This window comes from Nerophis lumbriciformis, linkage group LG39 (genome assembly GCF_033978685.3).
Source record: "Nerophis lumbriciformis linkage group LG39, RoL_Nlum_v2.1, whole genome shotgun sequence".
NCBI classification, from domain to species: domain Eukaryota; kingdom Metazoa; phylum Chordata; class Actinopteri; order Syngnathiformes; family Syngnathidae; genus Nerophis; species Nerophis lumbriciformis.
In genome coordinates, this window is record NC_084586.2 from 15,199,792 (window position 1) to 15,222,500 (window position 22,709).

The 22,709-nt window shown below is 39.3% G+C and overlaps 1 protein-coding gene across 3 annotated transcripts in view; it reads right to left on the bottom strand.

Annotated features, from left to right (window-relative positions):
* Positions 1 to 1,163: 1,163 nt before the first annotated feature.
* The window catches only part of LOC133577868 (alpha-N-acetylgalactosaminide alpha-2,6-sialyltransferase 1-like), a 52,876-nt gene continuing 31,330 nt past the window's right edge, over positions 1,164 to 22,709 (bottom strand). Inside the window, exons 5-9 of one of the 3 annotated variants that reach the window (XM_061931952.2) lie at positions 17,527 to 17,665; positions 17,346 to 17,449; positions 12,438 to 12,521; positions 7,105 to 7,204; positions 1,182 to 3,393 (exon numbers count right to left, since the gene is read on the bottom strand). In XM_061931952.2, the coding sequence (XP_061787936.1) occupies positions 3,220 to 3,393; positions 7,105 to 7,204; positions 12,438 to 12,521; positions 17,346 to 17,449; positions 17,527 to 17,665 (601 nt within the window). In that variant the 3' untranslated portion in view covers positions 1,182 to 3,219. Of the gene's footprint in view, positions 3,394 to 7,104; positions 7,205 to 12,437; positions 12,522 to 17,345; positions 17,450 to 17,526; positions 17,666 to 22,709 lie in introns of all 3 variants that reach the window. The other 2 variants (XM_061931954.2, XM_061931953.2) reach the window with 2 other exon arrangements.

Consider the following 22,709-nt stretch of genomic DNA (forward strand, 5'->3'; position numbering starts at 1 on the left):
ATGGATTATTCGCATTGATTGAGGAGTCTGCTACCGATGCAGCCTAATCGCTCACTTGTTGAATCGAATACTCGGTCGCATCGGTTTATCGTTCACAACCCTAGTAACTAGTATATCATCCAAAAGTGCAGATTTCAACCATTGAAATACTTTGTATAGTTCAAGACTTACGGTCATTAGAAAACATCACTGCACATCATAATGGCAGCTACACTTTACATCTTAAAGATCAAAAAAAAATTTTGGGGAATGTCCGGCGGGCCAGATTGAAAAGCTTAACGAGCCGCATGTGGCCCCTGAGCCTTAATTTGCCCAGGTCTGCCTTAGAGCGTAGGGCGAGACTGTGACTAAGTGTGCAGCTCCATGCGTTCTCCTCATTGAGCTAAATTGAACTCTGTCTCTGCATGATTCCTTGCTTCTTGTCTGATTAATAGATGTCATCAGTGTTTGAACCTGACACTCCTCTCCAGTACACCTGAATAGACATTACCTGGAAGGCTGAGGAGTGTGATCCCACCATAGTTGGAACACACGCTCCGGTTCCCTTTCTTAAGTGAAGTGAAGTGAATTATACTTACCGTATTTTCTGCACCATAAGCCGCCCTGGGTTATAAGCCGCGCCTTCAATGAACGGCATATTTCAAAACTTTGTCCACCTATAAGCCGCCCCGTGTTGTAAGCCGCATCTAACTGCGCTAAAGGAATGTCAAAAAAACAGTCAAATAGGTCAGTCAAACTTTAATAATATATTAAAACCAGCGTGATGTGGGCGCGCATGGAATCGTATATCAACATGGACGGAGCTGCGTAAAAAAAGCCACCCGGCCTCTTCGCGTAAACTTAAACTTACCTTAACCACTCGCTCATCTTTTCTTCATCCATCTCTTCGAGTTAGCTTTTATGATGACGCCGGCTGGAAAGGTCTCTTTTGGCAAGGTCTTCCTTTTGAATATCACCATGGGTGGAAGTTTCTGGCCATTAGCATGGCAAGCTAGAACCACAGTGAAGGATGACTTCTCATTCCCTGTGGTGCGAATATTCACCGTACGTGCTCCCGTTGTATCCACAGTGCGGTTCACAGGAATATCAGTTGCTGTGAAATAGTAATCCGTGTGCGGATGGAGAGATTGCGTCTTTTCATGAACCGGATCCCGGTCGCTTAGTAGGAGCCATTTTGTGGTCTTTACAGATGTAAACACACAAAGGAAATGAAACGTACGGTAATATCCGCGCGCTTTTGCTTCTTCTACGCGGGCGGGTGGTTGCTTACAGTAGAAGAAGAAGCGCTTCCTGTTCTATGGGGGCGGGTGCTTACCTTGGCGGTTGCTTGCGTAGAAGAAGAAGCGCTTCCTGTTCTACCGGGAAAAAAGATGGCGGCTGTTTACCGTAGTTGCGAGATCGAAACTTTATGAAAATGAATCGTAATATTAATCCATATATAAAGCGCACCGGGTTATAAGGCGCACTGTCAGCTTTTGAGAAAATTTGTGGTTTTTAGGTGCGCCTTATAGTGCGGAAAATACGGTATATAGCGCTTTTCTCTAGTGACTCAAAGCGCTTTACATAGTGAAACCCAGTATCTAAGTCACTGTTTCTCAACCACTGATACAGTCTGGTGTGCCGTGGGACATTATGTAGTTTCACCTATTTGGGTTAAAAATATTTTTTGCAAACCAGTAATTATAATCCGCAAATGATGTGTTGTTGTTGAGTGTCGGTGCTGTCTAGATCTCGGCATAGTAACCGTGTAATACTCTTCCATATCGGTAGCTGACAGCCGGTAGCTAATTGTAGATGTCGGAAACACGTCCTGTGAGACGACGATGGTTTGTCGTGATCATAATATGCAGACGACAGCGGGAGGCAGGGTGCAGGTAAAAAGGTGTCTACTGCTTAAACCAAAAATAAACAAAAGGTGAGTGCCCCTAAGAAAAGGCATTAAAGCTTAGGGATGGCTATGCAGAACGAAACTAAAACTGAACTGGCTACAAAGTAAACAAAAACAGAATGCTGGACGACCGCAAAGACTTACAGCGTGTGGAGCAGAGATGGCGTCCACAAAGTACATCCGTACATGACATGACAATCAACAATGTCCACACAAAGAAGGATAAAAACTGAAATATTCCATCCATCCATCCATTTTCTACCGCTTATTCCCTTAGGGATGGTGGGGGGCGCTGGAGCCTATCTCAGCTACAATATTGTTGATTGCTAAAACAAAGTAGATGCGGGGAATATCGCTCAAAGGAAGACATGAAACTGCTACAGGAAAATGCTGATAAAACAGGAAAAGCCACCAAAATAGGAGAGTAAGACAAGAACTAAAACACTACGCACGGGAAAACAGAAAAAAACTCAAAATAAGTCACGTCGTGATGAGAGATGTCCGATAATATCGGACTGCCGATATTATCGGCCGATAAATGCTTTAAAATGTAATATCAAAAATTATCGGTATCGGTTTCAAAAAGTAAAATGTATGACTTTTTAAAACGCCGCTGTGTACACAAACGTAGGGAGAAGTACAGAGCGCCAATAAACCTTAAAGGCACTGCCTTTGCGTGCCGGCCCAGTCACATAATATCTACGGCTTTTCACACACACAAGTGAATGCAAGGCATACTTGGTCAACAGCCATACAGGTCACACTGAGGGTGGCCGTATAAACAACTTTAACACTGTTACAAATATGCGCCACACTGTGAAGCCACATCAAACAAGAATGACACACACTTTTCGGGAGAACATCCGCACCGTAACACAACAGAACAAATACCCAGAACCCCTTGCAGCACTAACTCTTCCGGGACGCTACAATATACCCCTTAAAGAGAGGAACCACCACCCCGGTCTGCCAATCCAAAGGTACCGCCCCCGATGTGCTGAACTAATAATGTAATTAATTTTCAAATGTACTGTTTTTATGAAAAAACATTTAAAAAAACTTGACAATGAAACATTATTTGTTGTTGTAAAATGTCAGATTGTGACTATTTACTTGTATTCCTGAACAAATGTTTTTGGTTATGATTTGTTAAAAATGACTATTTGGTTGTTTCAGTGAGACATTTGATTTATTTTGTTCTAAACATGGTTTTAAAAACGTTTTTACATGTTTTTCTACCTGAAAAGGTCTGACGGGCTGTTTGTATTTATAAAGGCATGAATTAAAAATCATACAAACGCAGGCATTCCCTCCAATCCTTGGGTTCCTCTTCAAGTTCTCTGATACAGACGCAGTACTTTGCTGTCGTGGAGATTCTTCCACAGTTTCATTTCCAAAATGTAGTCGTGATTGATGTAGAAAATCACGTTTGTTTTTATGTCCTTCTCGTAGTAATAGTTGGAATATTGTCTGTAGTCTTTGGTCATGAACCCGTACACGTCCACCTGGGTAGAGGAGAGAGAGAAACCCGTCAATAGGACGACTCATCAAAACTCATGGGGGTTCATCTACGTCCTGACCTCCACTGGACTGGAAAACTATTGAGAACCTGGTAATAAATTTATTTATCCGTACTAGGGTTGTACGGTAAGCTAGTGTAGTATCGCAATACTAATGACTCATATTCAGTACTATACCGCCTCTAAAAAGTACCAGTCCCCCAACCCCTTTTTTTTGACGGCGTGTCGTCGTCACGTCGTGACATTGCCGGTTTTACGAGCAGAGGAGCATGTTCGGCAGCGCATACTCACGGAGTACTTACAAGCAGACACAGTGTGTAGACAGAAAAGAGAAAATGGATGCATTTTGGCTTAAAAAGTAGAGAATATACAAAAAATATTTTGTGATACTAAAAAATATCAATGTAATCATAGCAGTATCGACCAAATCCGCTCCTTTTTTAATTTTTTTAATTTTTTTTAATTTTTTTTTTAGTGTCAACATCTATTAAAGAAGATGTTGGCACTAAAAAAAAAGAGAATTTGGTCGATATACTTTTTTTAGTGCCAACATCTTTAATAGATGTTGGCACTAAAAAATTTTTAAAAAAAGAATATGCAAAAAACATATTTTGTGATGCTAAAAAATATCAATGTAATCATAGCAGTATCGACCAAATCCGCTCCTTTTTTTTTTTTTTTTTAGTGCCAACATTTATTAAAGATGTTGGCACTAAAAAAAAAAAAAAGTATGGACCAAATCCGCTCCTTTTTTTTTTCTTTCTTTTTTTTTTTTAGTGCCAACATCTTTAATAGATGTTGGCACTAAAATTTTTTTTAAAAAAGAGTATGCAAAAAACATATTTTGTGATGCTAAAAAATATCAATGTAATCATAGCAGTATCGACCAAATCCGCTCCTTTTTTTTTTTTTTTTAGTGCCAACATTTATTAAAGATGTTGGCACAAAAAAAAAAAAAAAAAAAAAAAAGAATATGCAAAAAAATATTTTGTGATGCTAAAAAATATCAATGTAATCATAGCAGTATCAACCAAATCCGCTCCTTTTTTTTTTTTTTTTTTTTTTTTAGTGCCAACATCTATTAAAGAAGATGTTGGCACTAAAAAAAAAAAAAAAAAAAAAAAAAAGAGAATTTGGTCGATATACTTTTTTTAGTGCCAACATCTTTAATAGATGTTGGCACTAAAAAATTTTTAAAAAAAGAATATGCAAAAAAAATATTTTGTGATGCTAAAAAATATCAATGTAATCATAGCAGTATCGACCAAATCCGCTCCTTTTTTTTTTTTTTTTTAGTGCCAACATTTATTAAAGATGTTGGCACTAAAAAAAAAAAAAAAGTATGGACCAAATCCGCTCCTTTTTTTTTTTCTTTCTTTTTTTTTTTTTAGTGCCAACATCTTTTAAGATGTTGGCACTAAAAAAATAAAAAAATAAATAAAAAGTATCGACCAAATCCGCCGCTTTTTTTTTTCTTTTTCTTTTTTTCTTTTTAGTGCCAACATCTTCTTTAATAGATGTTGGCACAAAAAAATAAATAAAAAAAAGAATATGCAATTTTGTGATGCTAAAAAATATCAATGTAATCATAGCAGTATCGACCAAATCCGCTCCTTTTCTTTTTTTTTTTTTTTTTTTCAGCGGCAACATCTTTTAAAGATGGCTAAAACCCTGCCCCAAGTGGAGGAGTTCAAGTACCTCGGAGTCTTGTTCACGAGTGAGGGAAGAGTGGATCGTGAGATCGACAGGCGGATCGGTGCGGCATCTTCAGTAATGCGGACGCTGTATCGACCCGTTGTGGTGAAGAAGGAGCATATCGACCAAATTCGCTTTTTTTTTTTTAGTGCCAACATCTTCTTTAATAGATGTTGGCACTAAAAAAAAAAAAAAAAAAAAAAAGGAGCGGATTTGGTTGATACTGCTATGATTACATTGATATTTTTTAGCATCACAAAATTGCATATTCTTTTTTTTTTTTTTTTGTGCCAACATCTCTTAAAGAAAATGTTGGCACTAAAAAAAAAAGAAAAAAAAAAAGGAGCGGATTTGGTTGATGCGCAATGTAAAAAAAAAAGGGGGGGCCTCCTTTTAATTGTCAGTGTGCTGGGATCCAGATCTAGCTGCTGAAAAAAAAAAAAAAAAAAAAAAAAGGAGCGGATTTGGTCAATACTGCTATGATTACATTGATATTTTTTAGCATCACAAAATTGCATATTCTTTTTTTTTTGTGTGCCAACATCTATTAAAGAAGATGTTGGCCCTTAAAAAAAATAAAAACAATTAAAAAAAAGGAGCGGATTTGGTCGATACTGCTATGATTACATTGATATTTTTTAGCATCACAAAATATTTTTTTGCATATTCTTTTTTTAATTTTTTTTTTAGTGCCAACGTCTATTAAAGAAGATGTTGGCACTAAAAAAAAAAAAAATAAAAATAAAAAAAAGTATATCGACAAAATTCGCTTTTTTTTATTTTTTATTTTTTTAGTGCCAACATCTTCTTTAATAGATGGATTTGGTCGATACATTGATATATCAATGTAAAAAAAAAAAGGGGGGGCCTCCTTTTAATTGTCAGTGTGCTGGGATCCAGATCGAGCCGCTGAAAAAAAAAAAAAAAAGGAGCGGATTTGGTCGATACTGCTATGATTACATTGATATTTTTTAGCATCACAAAATATTTTTTTGCATATTCTTTTTTTTTTTTTTTTTTTGTGCCAACATCTATTAAAGATGATGTTGGCACTAAAAAAAAAAAAAAAAAAAAAAAAAAAAAGGAGCGGATTTGGTTGATACGCAATGTAAAAAAAAAGGGGGGGCCTCCTTTTAATTGTCAGTGTGCTAGGATCCAGACCTAGCTGCTGAAAAAAAAAAAAAAAAAAAAGGAGCGGATTTGGTCGATACTGCTATGATTACATTGATATTTTTTAGCATCACAAAATTGCATATTCTTTTTTTTTTGTGTGCCAACATCTATTAAAGAAAATGTTGGCCCTTAAAAAAAAAAAAATAAAAATTAAAAAATTAAAAATAAAAAAAGGAGCGGATTTGGTTGATACTGCCATGATTACATTGATATTTTTTAGCATCACAAAATATTTTTTTGCATATTCTTTTTTTAATTTTTTTTTTGTGCCAACATCTATTAAAGAAGATGTTGGCACTAAAAAAAAGTATATCGACCAAATTCGCTTTTTTTTAAATTTTTTTATTTTTTTTTTTTTAGTGCCAACATCTTCTAAAAAAAAAAAAAAAAAAAAAAGGAGCAGATTTGGTCGATATGCTTTTTTTTAGTGCCAACATCTCCTTTAATAGATGTTGGCACTAAAAAAATAAATAAAATAAAAAAAGTATCGCCCAACTCCGCTGTTTTTTATTTATTTTTTATTTTATTTTTTTTAGTGCCAACATCTTCTTTAATAGATGTTGGCACTAAAAAAACAAAAAATAAAAAAACAGCGGATTTGGCCGATACTACTATGATTACTTTGATATTTTTTAGCATCACAAAATATTTTTTTGCATATGGGAGTCATGTGAGCTTGTTTTTTCTTAATGCCAGTTTCTGAAGAGGATTCTGCATATGTGCTGTGTGACGACGGACTAGAGGGGGTTGAGTACCTGGACCCACTTCACTGGTTGACTCATAAGAACGGGAGTCGGTCACAGGAGTGAATCATGCATGTCAACTCACGATGTCACACGTGTGGAGCGCCACGAAGATGGCAAAAGCACCGTTGGTCGGTCGGACGATTGCCCAGTACCGTAAATTCAAGTTAGGGGACTTCAAGAACCTGTTGGCGAGAAATAGTGACATCTTTTCACACCATACCACATGTTGGGTTTTCAAGAGTAAATGTAGCGTCTAAAGCAGGGGTGTCAAACGTACGGCCCGCGGGAACTGGTTTAATCCGGCTTGCTAAATCTAAATTTACCATAACTGACAACGATGTGACGCTGCTCATAACAGAAGAAGGCTGGGAGTGGAACTTTGCTCGTAACGCCTGCAGAGCGACTCCAAGCCTATAGACTGCAAAAACTGACATCTAATTAAGATGAAATATCTCAAATAAGGGTGATATTTGCTTATTTTCTGTCTGATAAAAGAATTCCTCTCACTAAGCAGATTTTATGTTAGAGTGTTTTACTTGTTTTAAGTGTTTTGGTCCTAAATGATCTCAGTAAGATATTACAGCTTGTTGCTGAGATTTGATGACCTATATTGAGTAAAACATGCTTGAAACTAGAATATCAACTGATGCAAAGCTGTGTCATCAACACTCACAAGTAGAAAACGACCTTTTTTAAAAGTAACAATTTCTTATTTCAAGCATGAAAAAAAAAAAATCATGACTTTGACACAATTTGGTCAAATTAAAACGGATGACACGTACTCATATAGTAGTACAGTTGGCACAGTACAATAAACTGACAGTTAATATTTAAACATTTAACATTTAAAACTATTTTGAACAGAAATACAAACCCCGTTTCCATATGAGTTGGGAAATTGTGTTAGATGTAAATATAAACGCAATACACTTTCTACGTGTAAAGCGACTTTGGGTACTTAGAAAAGCGCTATATAAATCTCAGTTATTATTATTATTATTATTATACAATGATTTGCAAATCCTTTTCAACCCATATTCAGTTGAATGCACTACAAAGACAACATATTTGATGTTCAAACTCATAAACTTTTTTTTATTTTTTACAAATAATAATGAACTTAGAATTTCATGGCTGCAACACGTGCCAAAGTAGTTGGAAAAGGGCATGTTCACCACTGTGTTTCATGGCCTTTCCTTTTAACAATACTCAGTAAACGTTTGGGAACTGAGGAGACACATGTTTTAAGCTTCTCAGGTGGAATTACTTCCCATTCTTGCTTGATGTACAGCTTAAGTTGTTCAACAGTCTCCCTTCTCATATTTTAGGCTTCATATTGCACAACACATTTTCAACGGGAGACAGGTCTGGACTACAGGCAGGCCAGTCTAGTACCCGCACTATTTTCCTATGAAGCCACACTGTTGTAACACGTGGCTTGGCATTGTCTTGCTGAAATAAGCAGGGGCGTCCATGATAATGTTGCTTGGATGGCAACATATGTTGCTCCAAAACCTGTATGTACCTTTCAGCATTAATGGTGCCTTCACAGATGTGTAAGTTACCCATGTCTTGGGCACTAATACACCCCCATACCATCACACATGCTGGCTTTTCAACTTTGCGCCTAGAACAATCCGGATGGTTCTTTTCCTCCGGAGGACACAGTTTCCAAAAACAATTTGAAATGTGGACTCGTCAGACCACAGAACACTTTTCCACTTTGTATCAGTCCATCTTAGATGAGCTCAGGCCCAGCGAAGCCGACTGCGTTTCTGGGTGTTGTTGATAAACGGTTTTTGCCTTGCATAGGAGAGTTTTAACTTGCACTTACAGATGTAGCGACCAACTGTAGTTACTGACAGTGGTTTTCTGAAGTGCTCCTGAGCCCATGTGGTGATATCCTTTACACTTGTCGCTTGTTGATGCAGTACAGCCTGAGGGATCGAAGGTCACGGGCTTAGCTGCTTACGTGCAGTGATTTCTCCAGATTTTCTGAACCCTTTGATGATATTACGGACCGTAGATGGTGAAATCCCTAAATTCCTTGCAATAGCTGCTTGAGAAAGGTTTTTCTTAAACTGTTCAACAATTTGCTCACGCATTTGTTGACAAAGTGGTGACCCTCGCCCCATCCTTGTTTGTGAATGACTGAGCATTTCATGGAATCTACTTTTATACCCAATCATGGCACCCACCTGTTCCCAATTAGCCTGCTCACCCGTGGGATGTTCCAAATAAGTGTTTGATGAGCATTCCTCAACTTTATCAGTATTTATTGCCACCTTTCCCAACTTCTTTGTCACGTGTTGCTGGCATCAAATTCTAAAGTTAATGATTATTTGCAAAAAAAAAAAAAAAATGTTTATTAGTTTGAACATCAAATATGTTGTCTTTGTAGCATATTCAATTGAATATGGGTTGAAAAGGATTTGCAAATCATTGTATTCCGTTTATATTTACATCTAACACAATTTCCCAACTCATATGGAAACGGGGTTTGTAGTTCATGCACATTCAGATAAATTCTTCAAAATTAAATTTTTTTGGCCGGGGGCCGGGCTGTATATACCTAATTGACTGAAAAAGCATGCACTTGGCTCTTGGACTGAATACTTTTTTACATCCCTCCCCCAACCACAATGTGTGTCTATTTCCCACCTTGACTCCTTAGGCCCAGCGGCGTTTCTGGGTGTTGTTGATAAATGGCTTTCGCTTTGCATAGTAGAGTTTTAACTTGCACTTACAGATGTAGCGACCAACTGTAGTTACTGACAGTGGTTTTCTGAAATGTTCCTGAGCCCATGTGGTGATATCCTTTACACACCGATGTCGCTTTTTGATGCAGTACCGCCTGAGGGATCGAAGGTCACGGGCATTCAATGTTGAGCCGCTTACGTGCAGGGATTTCTCCAAATTCTCTAAACCTTTTGATGATATTACGGACCGTAGATGGTGAAATTCCTAAATTCACTTCAGAAAACCACTGTCAGTAACTACAGTTTGTCGCAAGATCTGTAAGTGCAAGTTAAAACTACTGTGCAAAGTGAAAGCCATTTATCAACAACACCCAGAAACGCCGCTGGGCCTAAGGAGTCAAGGTGGGAAACAGATACACATTGGGGTTGGGGGAGGGATGTGAAAAAGTATTCAGTCCAAGGCTAGACTCCCGGGGAGGGGGTCCAGACTGAGGCCAGGAAACAAAATACCTCAATAGCCATAGCACACATAAACAAGTTACAAAGAATCCACAGGACTTGCAACAGAGGGGAGGGAGTGGGGGCTACGGAGGCAGGCTGCAATGATTGTCACACACACACACTAGGTGTGGTGAGATGATCCTCTGCAGTGTATCAGTATGTGGAATGAAATTATGGAATGGATGAAGCAAAGAAATCAAACAATGTACTAATATGATCCACTTCAAGAAACTCTGCAAACTTCAAGTGTTTACAAAGTACAAAGAAGAAGATTTATTTCATCCATCCATTCATTTTCTAGATAATCTTATTTATCTCACCATCCATCCATTTCCATTTTCTACCGCTTATCCCTTACTGGGTTGCGGGGGGTGCTGGAGCCTTTCTAACCATATGAAATACAACTTACTTCGCTGAGTCTCTCCTCCAGGATAGCGCTATCACTTCTGCATTCCAAAGTCTGAATTCATTGCCTCTTCTCGTGAGAGGTTTATTAATCCAAGCCACATAAAATATTTCCAACGAAGGCTCCTTAATTTATCATAAAAGTGACACCTTTTATTGGTTGATTATCGAGCAGGCAAACGTTGCTTTTCTTCAGGTGGTTGTGTCGTTCCGGGTCACTCGCAGACGAGGACATGGGAAAGAGACGATCTACCGTATCTCCACACAGATAATAATAGTCCACTTTCTACTTTAGTTGCTATTTTCCATTTTCGCACTCATTAATAAATTGGAATAACGATGCATTTTCCGTTAGTTTTTTATTATCAAACCCAAAAATTGGGATTTTTTTTTTTTTGGTCCAAACAAAAATGGGATGGCCACGACGTACACAAACTGTGTTTAACCCTAGAAGAGTTTTTAATGTATATTATCTCTTTAGTATTTTGTCCAATCCCAGATAGATTGTGACCTAAAGTTTATTCATGGCTTTGAAGATACATTGAGGCAAAGTTAGAGGGTTAGAGGGTTAGGGTTAGGGTTGGGGTTGGGGTTGGGGTTGGGGTTAGGATTAGGCATAAAGAAAAGGGTTGGTTAGGGTTAGGGCTAGGGTTGGGGTTAGGGCTAGGGTTAATATGTGCACGTTCTATTTTTGGCGAAACTAAAACAAATAAAACAATCAGAAGTTTCCTTTATTCTTAAATTAGGGTTAGGGTTAGGGCTGGGTTTAGGGTAGGGGTTGGGTTAGGGTTTGGGGTTGGGGTTGGGGTTAGGGTTAGGGTTAGGCATAAAGAAAGAGAGTTGGTTAGGGTTAGGGCTAGGGTTGAGGTTAGGGTTAGGGTTAGGGTTGGGGTTGGGGTTAGGGTTGGGATTAGGGTTAGGTTTAGGATTAGGGTTAGGGTTTGGGTTAGAGTTAGGGTTGGGGTTAGGGTTAGGATTAGGGTTAGGTTTATGATTAGGGTTAGGCATAAAGAAAAAGAGTTGGTTAGGGTTAGGGCTAGGGTTGGGGTTAGGATTAGGGTTAGGGTTAAGTTTAGGGTTAGGGCTGGGGTTAGGGTAGGGGTTGGGTTTGGGTTTGGGTTTGGGGTTGGGGTTGGGGTTAGGGTTAGGCATAAAGAAAGAGAGTTGGTTAGGGTTAGGGCTAGGGTTGGGGTTAGGGTAGGATTGGGGTTGGCGTTAGGGTTAGGGCTAGAGTTGGGGTTAGGGTTAGGGTAGGGTTAGGGTTAGGGCTAGGGTTAATATGTGCACGTTCTATTTTTGGCAAAACTAAAACAATCAGAAGTTTTCTTTATTCTTAAATTAGGGTTAGGGTTAGGGCTGGGGTTAGGGTAGGGGTTGGGTTTGGGTTTGGGTTTGGGGTTGGGGTTGGGGTTAGGCATAAAGAAAGAGAGTTGGTTAGGGTTAGGGCTAGGGTTGGGGTTGGGGTTAGGGTAGGGTTAGGGTTGGAGTTGGGGTAGGATTGGGGTTGGGGTTAGGGTTAGGGTTGGGGTTAGGGTTAGGATTAGGTTTAGGGTTAGGCATAAAAAAAAAGTGTTGGTTAGGGTTAGGGCTAGGGTTAATATGTGCACGTTCTATTTTTGGCAAAACTAAAACAAATAAAACGATCAGAAGTTTTCTTTATTCTTAAGTTATTATGCCATGATTTTACCATTTCACCATGGAGGAATAGATTGAGCTAAAAATGAGTTTGACAGCCCTGGTCTAAACGCAAGGAGCGTCCGCCTTCAAAAAAGCAATAGATATCGTTCACATTTTGGAAGCGAATGCTGACCTGTTCCGCACGTATCGCAGGAAATCCTGGTGCAGGACGTAAAAGCGGCTCTCGTTGTACTGGCCCGTGTAGTACGTCCTGGGCCTGGAGGAGAGATGACAAAGTTAGTCCTTGTTTTATAAGTGACGCACTTATAGAACAAAACAATCATACGTCAGTACAAAATGTTATTCCAGCCTACCTTTTAATTGGCATTTCTCTCAAGCGATCAGCAAAGACAAAAATAAAGAAATAAACTTTGGTTAAAATAAAACGTTCAAACCATGAAATGTTGATGCAATACAAGAAAAAACTAACAACAATCAAACAAATGATTTGATATATTATATGTCAATTATAACCACACCATATACTACTAATTTGTTGAATTAAAAATGTGAAAAAATGATGTAATAAATTTAAAAAAAACTATTTATATACTAAATTTTCCAGAGGGAACTCTCCTGAAGGAATCAATAAAGTATTATCTATCTACTCGGGTTTTTTCCCCTAGAGAGTTGAGACAAAAGTTGTGATGTTCTGAGAAAAAACAAACACACATTTTGATTCCAGACAAATTTGACTGGCCAAAATGTGTGGGAAAGTTGGAAGGCATTACAATTATAATTCATTGGAAGGCATTACAATTATAATTCATTACAGTACAAAAATTGAATAAATCTGTCTTGCCTCTGGTGAGGGCAGTCGCATTTTTTCCCGCTCCCTTCTTCTCCCTGCTTGCTCTCTTTGTTTTGTCTTGTCTACACTTTTTTTTGAAGCCTCTTTCTTTGCTCTGTCCTCCAAATCTAAACATCAGACATGGAAATGATCAGCTGGACTCTCGACTCAATTGACAAAATCTTTTCGACGAGGAAAAGAGGTTGCCCTGATGGAACCATTGCTGCGGGGTAGGTGAGAGATTCCAGGGATGAATGGAGAATCATGTGCCTCTCAGTCCTTTCTACCGAGGACGTGGAAGACATCTACATATTTGGAACCGTGATCGCGGGGCACCTGCTGATTGGGCTGGGCATTGCTCTGGTGAATCGTCAAATTCGTAAGACGATGGCAGCCACTCAAGGGGCCCAAAGGCTGTTCGTCGCAATGGAAGGATTGGGATCAAAGACTGGGGCGATTTCTGAACTGAATCGCAAGATGGATCACATCATCGAAAAGCTGGTTGAAATGGAACAATTGGATATGAGGGCCAGCATGGACGAATAGAACAGACAAGCCATTGTAATGTCTGCTCGCGGAAAAACAAAAATCCTAATCTACGATTTGACTCCCTCGAATGGCCTTGACGCTCCAACAACAGGAGCAGGCTGTTCTGAAAACATCCCCGAGGACACCTCAATGATGGACGCTTTTGACCTCCCTCCCTCCCTCCTCAACGACACCGGGAGTCGAACTTTTGCTTGCATGCAGAACGGCCCCAGGCCTATGGACACTACATCAACACACCCCACGCCTTCACCACCGCTTGATTCCCCTTCGGGGTGATGGACGGCTGGCAGCGCTTCATAGCAGCAGTCGACCTCCAGGGCCCCAACTCCCCCCCCCTGTTGCGAGTTGTCGTGATTAAATGTAACATGTTTATGTGTGCATTGCATGGAGGGTTTTTTCCCACTCCAGACTAGGCGCCCTTAGAAGCCCAGTCTAGATTGTATTTTTTTACTCATCTTCTTCCCCAGCGTTTTACCTTTTTCCCACCTTTTACGGGGCGCCTCGTGGCGACCCATCAGCGTTCCTGTTCTGTAACCCTGTACACTGTTTGTTTGTCTCATCTTGAACGGGTTTGTGCTGTCCTATCCTACCCTATCCTATCCTAAATAATATAGTGTAATGATACTTTGATTCTATATAACAAAATAATAATACACAGTGAAACCTCGATTTACAAACCCCTCTTTTTGTGAACTTTTCGATTTCCAAACTATTAGATCGAGCCATGCATGCCTCAAACCAAGTCTCTGTGTACGAACATTTCATTTATTCATCTTGTGCTCGCTTGTATTGAAGAGTTTGACGAAGCAGGCTTTTAATTGTGATGAGAACTGACTTTCACGGAAAAAGATGCCAAAGCAAACTTATATCACAGAGTTCAGCTGCGCCTCTTCCATGAGCACACACACACGAAATGTTCATCATCGTGGCAATATGGTTGTTGAAGTTAAGGATTTGCGTGGTTTCTGATTGTTTGTGAGGGCACTCAAAGGGACTTCTGCGTGCGTGTGCCTGTGTTGGCAGAGCAGCACGTTAAGGACAGTTCAGTTTGTTGTTGTTTTGGCTTGATAACTCCTTGCTTTACAGTTTTGTATAGCACTTTATATTGTGTTCAAACCTTCACTAAAATGAGGACTTTTGTCGAGGCTAAAACCCATTATTCAGATTTATATTGCTTCTTATGGAAAAATTTGCTTCATAATTTAAACTTTTCCATTCACGAACCAAGTAAGCTTGTAAGTTGAGGTTTCACCGTATAACATTTTTCATATCATAATCAAATTCACATTATTTTTGGTTATAATCATAACTTTTTCTTCGGTTTGCTTTTTAACGTGTAAAGTGTGGACGTGGACGGACGTTTATTTTGTTTCTCCCAGTGGCAAGTTTATATTTTTGCTACTACATTAACTTGTACTAGCAGGGTTTCCACTAGTGTGGCATGGCGCCACGGCAAAATAAAAGCCGCCACACTTTAAAAAAAAATGTTTTAACATGAAAACTAATTAAGGTATTAAATTGTATGAATGGAAATATGTATATAGCCTAATACAGGGGTGCTCACACTTTTTCTGCAGGCGAGCTACTTTTCAATTGATCAAGTCGTGGGGATCTACCTCATTCATATATATAATTTATATTTACTTATTTATGAAATATATGTTTTTGTTAATAAGTTAAAGGTGTTTAATGATAATGCAAGCATGTTTAACACATATAGTTAATATTGTTAAAAAATTAAAGGTGTTTAATGATAATACAAGCATGTTTAATACATATAGTTAATATTGTTAACAAGTTAAAGGTGTTTAATGATAATACAAGCATGTTTAATACATATAGTTAATATTATTAATAAGTTAAAGGTGTTTAAAGATAATGCAAGCATGTTTAACACATATAGTTAATATTGTTAACAAGTTAAAGGTGTTTAAAGATAATGCAAGCATTTTTAACACAGTTAATATTGTTAACAAGTTAAAGGTGTTTAATGATAATACAAGCATGTTTAACACATAGAGTTAATATTGTTAATAAGGTAAAGGTGTTTAAAGATAATGCAAGCATGTTTAACACATATAGTTAATATTGTTAACAACTTAAAGGTGTTTAATGATAATACAAGCATGTTTAACGCATATAGTTAATATTGTTAATAAGGTAAAGGTGTTTAAAGATAATGCAAGCATGTTTAACACATATAGTTAATATTGTTAACAACTTAAAGGTGTTTAATGATAATACAAGCATGTTTAACGCATATAGTTAATATTGTTAACAAGTTAAAGGTGTTTAAAGATAATGCAAGCATGTTTAACACATATAGTTAATATTGTTAACAAGTTAAGGTGTTTAAAGATAATACAGGCATGTTTAACACATATAGATTCCTTTCTTTCATGAAGACAAGAATATAAGTTGGTGTATTACCTGATTGTGATGACTTGCATTGATAGGAATCAGACAGTGGTGCTAAAAACGTCCGCATTTTCGAATGGAGGAGAAAAAAGTCCTCCTTTCTGTCCAATACCACATGAAAGTGGTTGGTTTTTGGCATCTTATTTGTCCAGCTTCCGTACTCCTTTGTATACACTTTACAAGAAATACATTGTCGGCAAACTCCGTAGCTTGCTAGCTTGTGCACGCCAGCTTTCTGAGACTCTTGTTTTGTTAGCGCAACTGTGCAGTCGGTCTTTGGAGTTTTGACGACAGGTACGGCGCCAGAGTATGTTGAAATAAAGTGTTTCTCGCCTTCCAGTCGGTAATTTTAATGAGCTGGCAGCAGCCAGCGTCATCTCAGAAGACCCTCGGGTGCCGTGAATGTCAATCAAGTGACGAAAGTGACGTCATAGTGAAGATTTATGATCGCTCATTTTTAGGACTATTTTTTTAATGCCTGGCTGGTGATCGACTGACACACCCTCCGAGATCGACCAGTAGCTTGCGATCGACGTAATGAGCACCCCTGGCCTAATATTTACGCAATATTCCCTGGGGATTCACCGAACATTGGGCCACCAAAAGACTTCGATCACCGAAAGAGCCCTGCCAAAACAAGTGTAATATTTTTCATATCATAATTAAATTCACATTATTTTTGGTTATTATTGTTACAATAATTGTATCTAGGTTATCACAAAAACTTTGTGTTGAAATGAGTTCCCGGCGCCAAGACAAAAGCTGTCTTTGAACCTACCAAGAAGAAGGCTTGTAAAACTCCACGGTGTAGGATAGGAAGCAACATGAAGGTGTTCTGTTTCTTTCATGTATTGTAATCCACAGAAAGATATTGTCTGACCCAAGAACAAAAAAACGGAGAGGAAGCAGGGCCTGACTCCCCTCCAGGCACCGCTTGTTTGAACTGTTTTATGACCTTTTCTGTGAACTGTTCTGTAACCAAATGCGATGGCTGTTTACGACCACCGTCCCTTTAGAAACAGCTGTTGCCATGTAATCAGGGCAAGTCCAAATAAAGGAGGCGTACAATCTTACATCAGAGCGTGCTGGAGACTGTGCAAGAGTACAGCCCAGACGTTTCTCCTCAATTGAGCCAAACTGAATTCTGTCTCTGTTTAATTCCTTGCTTCTTGTCTCGTTTAATAGATGTCATCAGGGTTTGAACCTGACAATTATCATAACTTTTTCTTTTGTTTTCTTTTTCCCACGCAAAGGGTGAATATGACCAAGATTGACGTTCATCACCGTTTGTTTTTATACTGGCCGAACTGCACCCTGTCTCCTTTGAGGAGTCCATCCAGCCACTGAAAGTCCCTCATGCCCTCCGGGATCAGAACGTATTTGATACCCTGCAGCGGCACAAACGGGCGGTCAGTGTGAGGGCACTGGCTGGTACGCCACGAACGGTGCGACGGGCGCCACTTACCTCATCGTGGGGGGCAGACTTGTAGCCGTACTTCTTCCAAAGATACAAGGACATGGTGATGGAGTGAGCCGTGTGGACGTAGACGTCCGTTTTGTTCCCCACGTCGTCCTCGTAACCCTCGATGAGGGCGCCGTTCATCCTGACACACAAAGGGAGAACCAAAGCAAATTGAGCGTCACTTTTATTGTACGCTTACACTGAAACAAAACCCAAAACTTTTGGCTTTTGCGCCTAGAACAGTCAAGATGGTTCTTTTCCTCTTTGGTCCGGAGGACACGACGTCCACAGTTTCCAAAAACAATTTGAAATGTGGACTCGTCAGACCACAGAACACTTTTCCACTTTGCTTCAGTCCATCTTAGATGATCTCGGCCCCAGCGACGCCGGCGGCGTTTCTGGGTGTTGTTGATAAATGGCTTTCGCTTTGCATAGTAGAGTTTTAACTTGCACTTACAGATGTAGCAACCAACTGTAGTTACTGACAGTGGTTTTTTGAAGTGTGTGTAAAGTGTCTTGCCCAAGGACACAACGGCAGTGACTAGGTTGGCGGAAGCAGGGATCGAACCTGGAACCCTCAAGATGCTGGCACGGCCACTCTACCAACCGAGCTGTACCGCCTCCAAAGGTCGAAGCAATCTCAAAAATGGTCACCCTTCTCATGCTTGTGCCCACTTGGGTTGCAATGCCTCGGCAGGAAACGAAACTGAAAGTTAACTTTTAGACCAGTTGATCCGCCGTCTCTTTTCTGCAGAGATCCCCTATGTTAGATCCACTATGGACCGGACTCTCACACTATTATGTTAGATCCACTATGGACTGGACTCTCACACTATTATGTTAGATCCACTATGGACTGGACTCTCACTATTATGTTAGATCCACTATGGACTGGACTCTCACACTATTATGTTAGATCCACTATGGACTGGACTCTCACTACTATGTTAGATCCACTATGGACTGGACTCTCACTATTATGTTAGATCCACTATGGACTGGACTCTCACACTATTATGTTAGATCCACTATGGACTGGACTCTCACACTATTATGTTAGATCCACTATGGACAGGACTCTCACAATATTCTGTTAGATCCACTATGGACTGGACTCTCACTATTATGTTAGATCCACTATGGACTGGACTCTCACACTATTATGTTAGATCCACTTTGGACTGGACTCTCACACTATTAAGTTAGATCCACTATGGACAGGACTCTCACAATATTATGTTAGATCCACTATGGACTGGACTCTCACACTATTATGTTAGATCCACTATGGACTGGACTCTCACACTATTATGTTAGATCCACTATGGACAGGACTCTCACAATATTCTGTTAGATCCACTATGGACTGGACTCTCACTATTATGTTAGATCCACTATGGACTGGACTCTCACACTATTATGTTAGATCCACTTTGGACTGGACTCTCACACTATTAAGTTAGATCCACTATGGACAGGACTCTCACAATATTATGTTAGATCCACTATGGACTGGACTCTCACACTATTATGTTAGATCCACTATGGACTGGACTCTCACTATTATGTTAGATCCACTATGGACTGGACTCACACTATTATGTTGGATCCACTATAGACTGGACTCACACTATTATGTTAGATCCACTATGGACTGGACTCACACTATTATGTTAGATCCACTATGGACTGGACTCTCACACTATTATGTTAGATCCACTATGGACTGGACTCTCACACTATTATGTTAGATCCACTATGGACTGGACTCTCACACTATTATGTTAGATCCACTATGGACTGGACTTTCACACTATTATGTTAGATCCACTATGGACTGGACTCTCACACTATTATGTTAGATCCACTATGGACAGGACTCTCACAATATTCTGTTAGATCCACTATGGACTGGACTCTCACTATTATGTTAGATCCACTATGGACTGGACTCTCACACTATTATGTTAGATCCACTTTGGACTGGACTCTCACACTATTAAGTTAGATCCACTATGGACAGGACTCTCACAATATTATGTTAGATCCACTATGGACTGGACTCTCACACTATTATGTTAGATCCACTATGGACTGGACTCTCACACTATTATGTTAGATCCACTATGGACTGAACTCTCACTATTATGTTAGATCCACTATGGACTGGACTCTCACTATTATGTTAGTTCCACTATGGACTGGACTCTCACACTATTATGCTAGATCCACTATGGAGTGGACTCTCACACTATTATGTTAGATCCACTATGGACTGGACTCTCACACTATTATTTTAGATCCACTATGGACTGGACTCTCACACTATTATGTTAGATCCACTATGGACTGGACTTTCACACTATTATGTTAGATCTACTATGGACTGGACTCTCACTATTATGTTAGATCCACTATGGACTGGACTCTCACACTATTATGTTAGATCCACTATGGACTGGACTTTCACTATTATGTTAGATCCACTATGGACCGGACTCTCACACTATTATGTTAGATCCACTATGGACTGGACTCTCACACTATTATGTTAGATCCACTATGGACTGGACTTTCACACTATTATGTTAGATCCACTATGGACTGGACTCTCACACTATTATGTTAGATCCACTATGGACTGGACTTTCACACTATTATGTTAGATCCACTATGGACTGGACTCTCACACTATTATGTTAGTTCCACTATGGACTGGACTCTCACACTATTATGCTAGATCCACTATGGAGTGGACTCTCACACTATTATGTTAGATCCACTATGGACTGGACTCTCACACTATTATGTTAGATCCACTATGGACTGGACTCTCACACTATTATGTTAGATCCACTATGGACTGGACTCTCACACTATTATGTTAGATCCACTATGGACTGGACTTTCACTATTATGTTAGATCCACTATGGACCGGACTCTCACACTATTATGTTAGATCCACTATGGACTGGACTCTCACACTATTATGTTAGATCCACTATGGACTGGACTTTCACACTATTATGTTAGATCTACTATGGACTGGACTCTCACTATTATGTTAGATCCACTATGGACTGGACTCTCACACTATTATGTTAGATCCACTATGGACTGGACTTTCACTATTATGTTAGATCCACTATGGACCGGACTCTCACACTATTATGTTAGATCCACTATGGACCGGACTCTCACACTATTATGTTAGATCCACTATGGACTGGACTCTCACACTATTATGTTAGATCCACTATGGACTGGACTCTCACAATATTATGTTAGATCCACTATCGACTGGACTCTCACACTATTATGTTAGATCCACTATGGACTGGACTCTCACTATTATGTTAGATCCACTATGGACTGGACTCTCACACTATTATGTTAGATCCACTATGGACTGGACTTTCACTATTATGTTAGATCCACTATGGACCGGACTCTCACACTATTATGTTAGATCCACTATGGACTGGACTCTCACTATTATGTTAGATCCACTATGGACTGGACTCTCACACTATTATGTTAGATCCACTATGGACTGGACTTTCACTATTATGTTAGATCCACTATGGACCGGACTCTCACACTATTATGTTAGATCCACTATGGACCGGACTCTCACACTATTATGTTAGATCCACTATGGACTGGACTCTCACACTATTATGTTTGATCCACTATGGACTGGACTCTCACTATTATGTTAGATCCACTATGGACTGGACTCTCACACTATTATGTTAGATCCACTATGGACTGGACTCTCACACTATTATGTTAGATCCACTATGGACTGGACTCTCACTATTATGTTAGATCCACTATGGACTGGACTCTCACTATTATGTTAGATCCACTATGGACTGGACTCTCACACTATTATGTTAGATCCACTATGGACTGGACTCTCACACTATTATGTTAGATCTACTATGGACTGGACTCTCACAATTATGTTAGATCCACTATGGACTGGACTCTCACACTAAGTTGATTTGACTATTATGTTAGATCCACTATGGACTGGACTCTCACACTATTATGTTAGATCTACTGTGGACTGGACTCTCACTATTATGTTAGATCCACTATGGACTGGACTCTCACACTATTATGTTAGATCCACTATGGACTGGACTCTCACACTACTAACTAGATCCACTATTGACTGGACTCTCACACTATTATGATAGATCCACTATGGACTGGACTCTCACATACTTATGCTAGATCCACTATGGACTGGACTCTCCCACTATTATGTTAGATCCACTACGGACTGGAATCTCACACTATTATGTTAGATCCACTATGGACTGGACTCTCACTATTATGTTAGATCCACTATGGACTGGACTCTCACTATTATGTTAGATCCACTATGGACTAGACTCTCACACTATTATGTTAGATCCACTATGGACTGGACTCTCACTATTATGTTAGATCCACTATGGACTGGACTCTCACACTATTATGTTAGATCCACTATGGACTGGACTCTCACACTATTATGTTAGATCTACTATGGACTGGACTCTCACTATTATGTTAGATCCACTATGGACTGGACTCTCACTATTATGTTAGATCCACTATGGACTGGAATCTCACACTATTATGTTAGATCCACTATGGACTGGACTCTCACTATTATGTTAGATCCACTATGGACTGGACTCTCACACTATTATGTTAGATCCACTATGGACTGGACTCTCACTATTATGTTAGATCCACTATGGACTGGACTCTCACTATTATGTTAGATCCACTATGGACTGGACTCTCACACTATTATGTTAGATCCACTATGGACTGGACTCTCACTATTATGTTAGATCCACTATGGACTGGACTCTCACTATTATGTTAGATCCACTATGGACTGGACTCTCACACTATTATGTTAGATCCACTATGGACTGGACTCTCACTATTATGTTAGATCCACTATGGACTGGACTCTCACTATTATGTTAGATCCACTATGGACTGGACTCTCACACTATTATGTTAGATCCACTATGGACTGGACTCTCACCATTATATTAGATCCACTATGGACTGGACTCTCACTATTATGTTAGATCCACTATGGACTGGAATCTCACACTATTATGTTAGATCCACTATGGACTGGACTCTCACAATATTATGTTAGATCCAC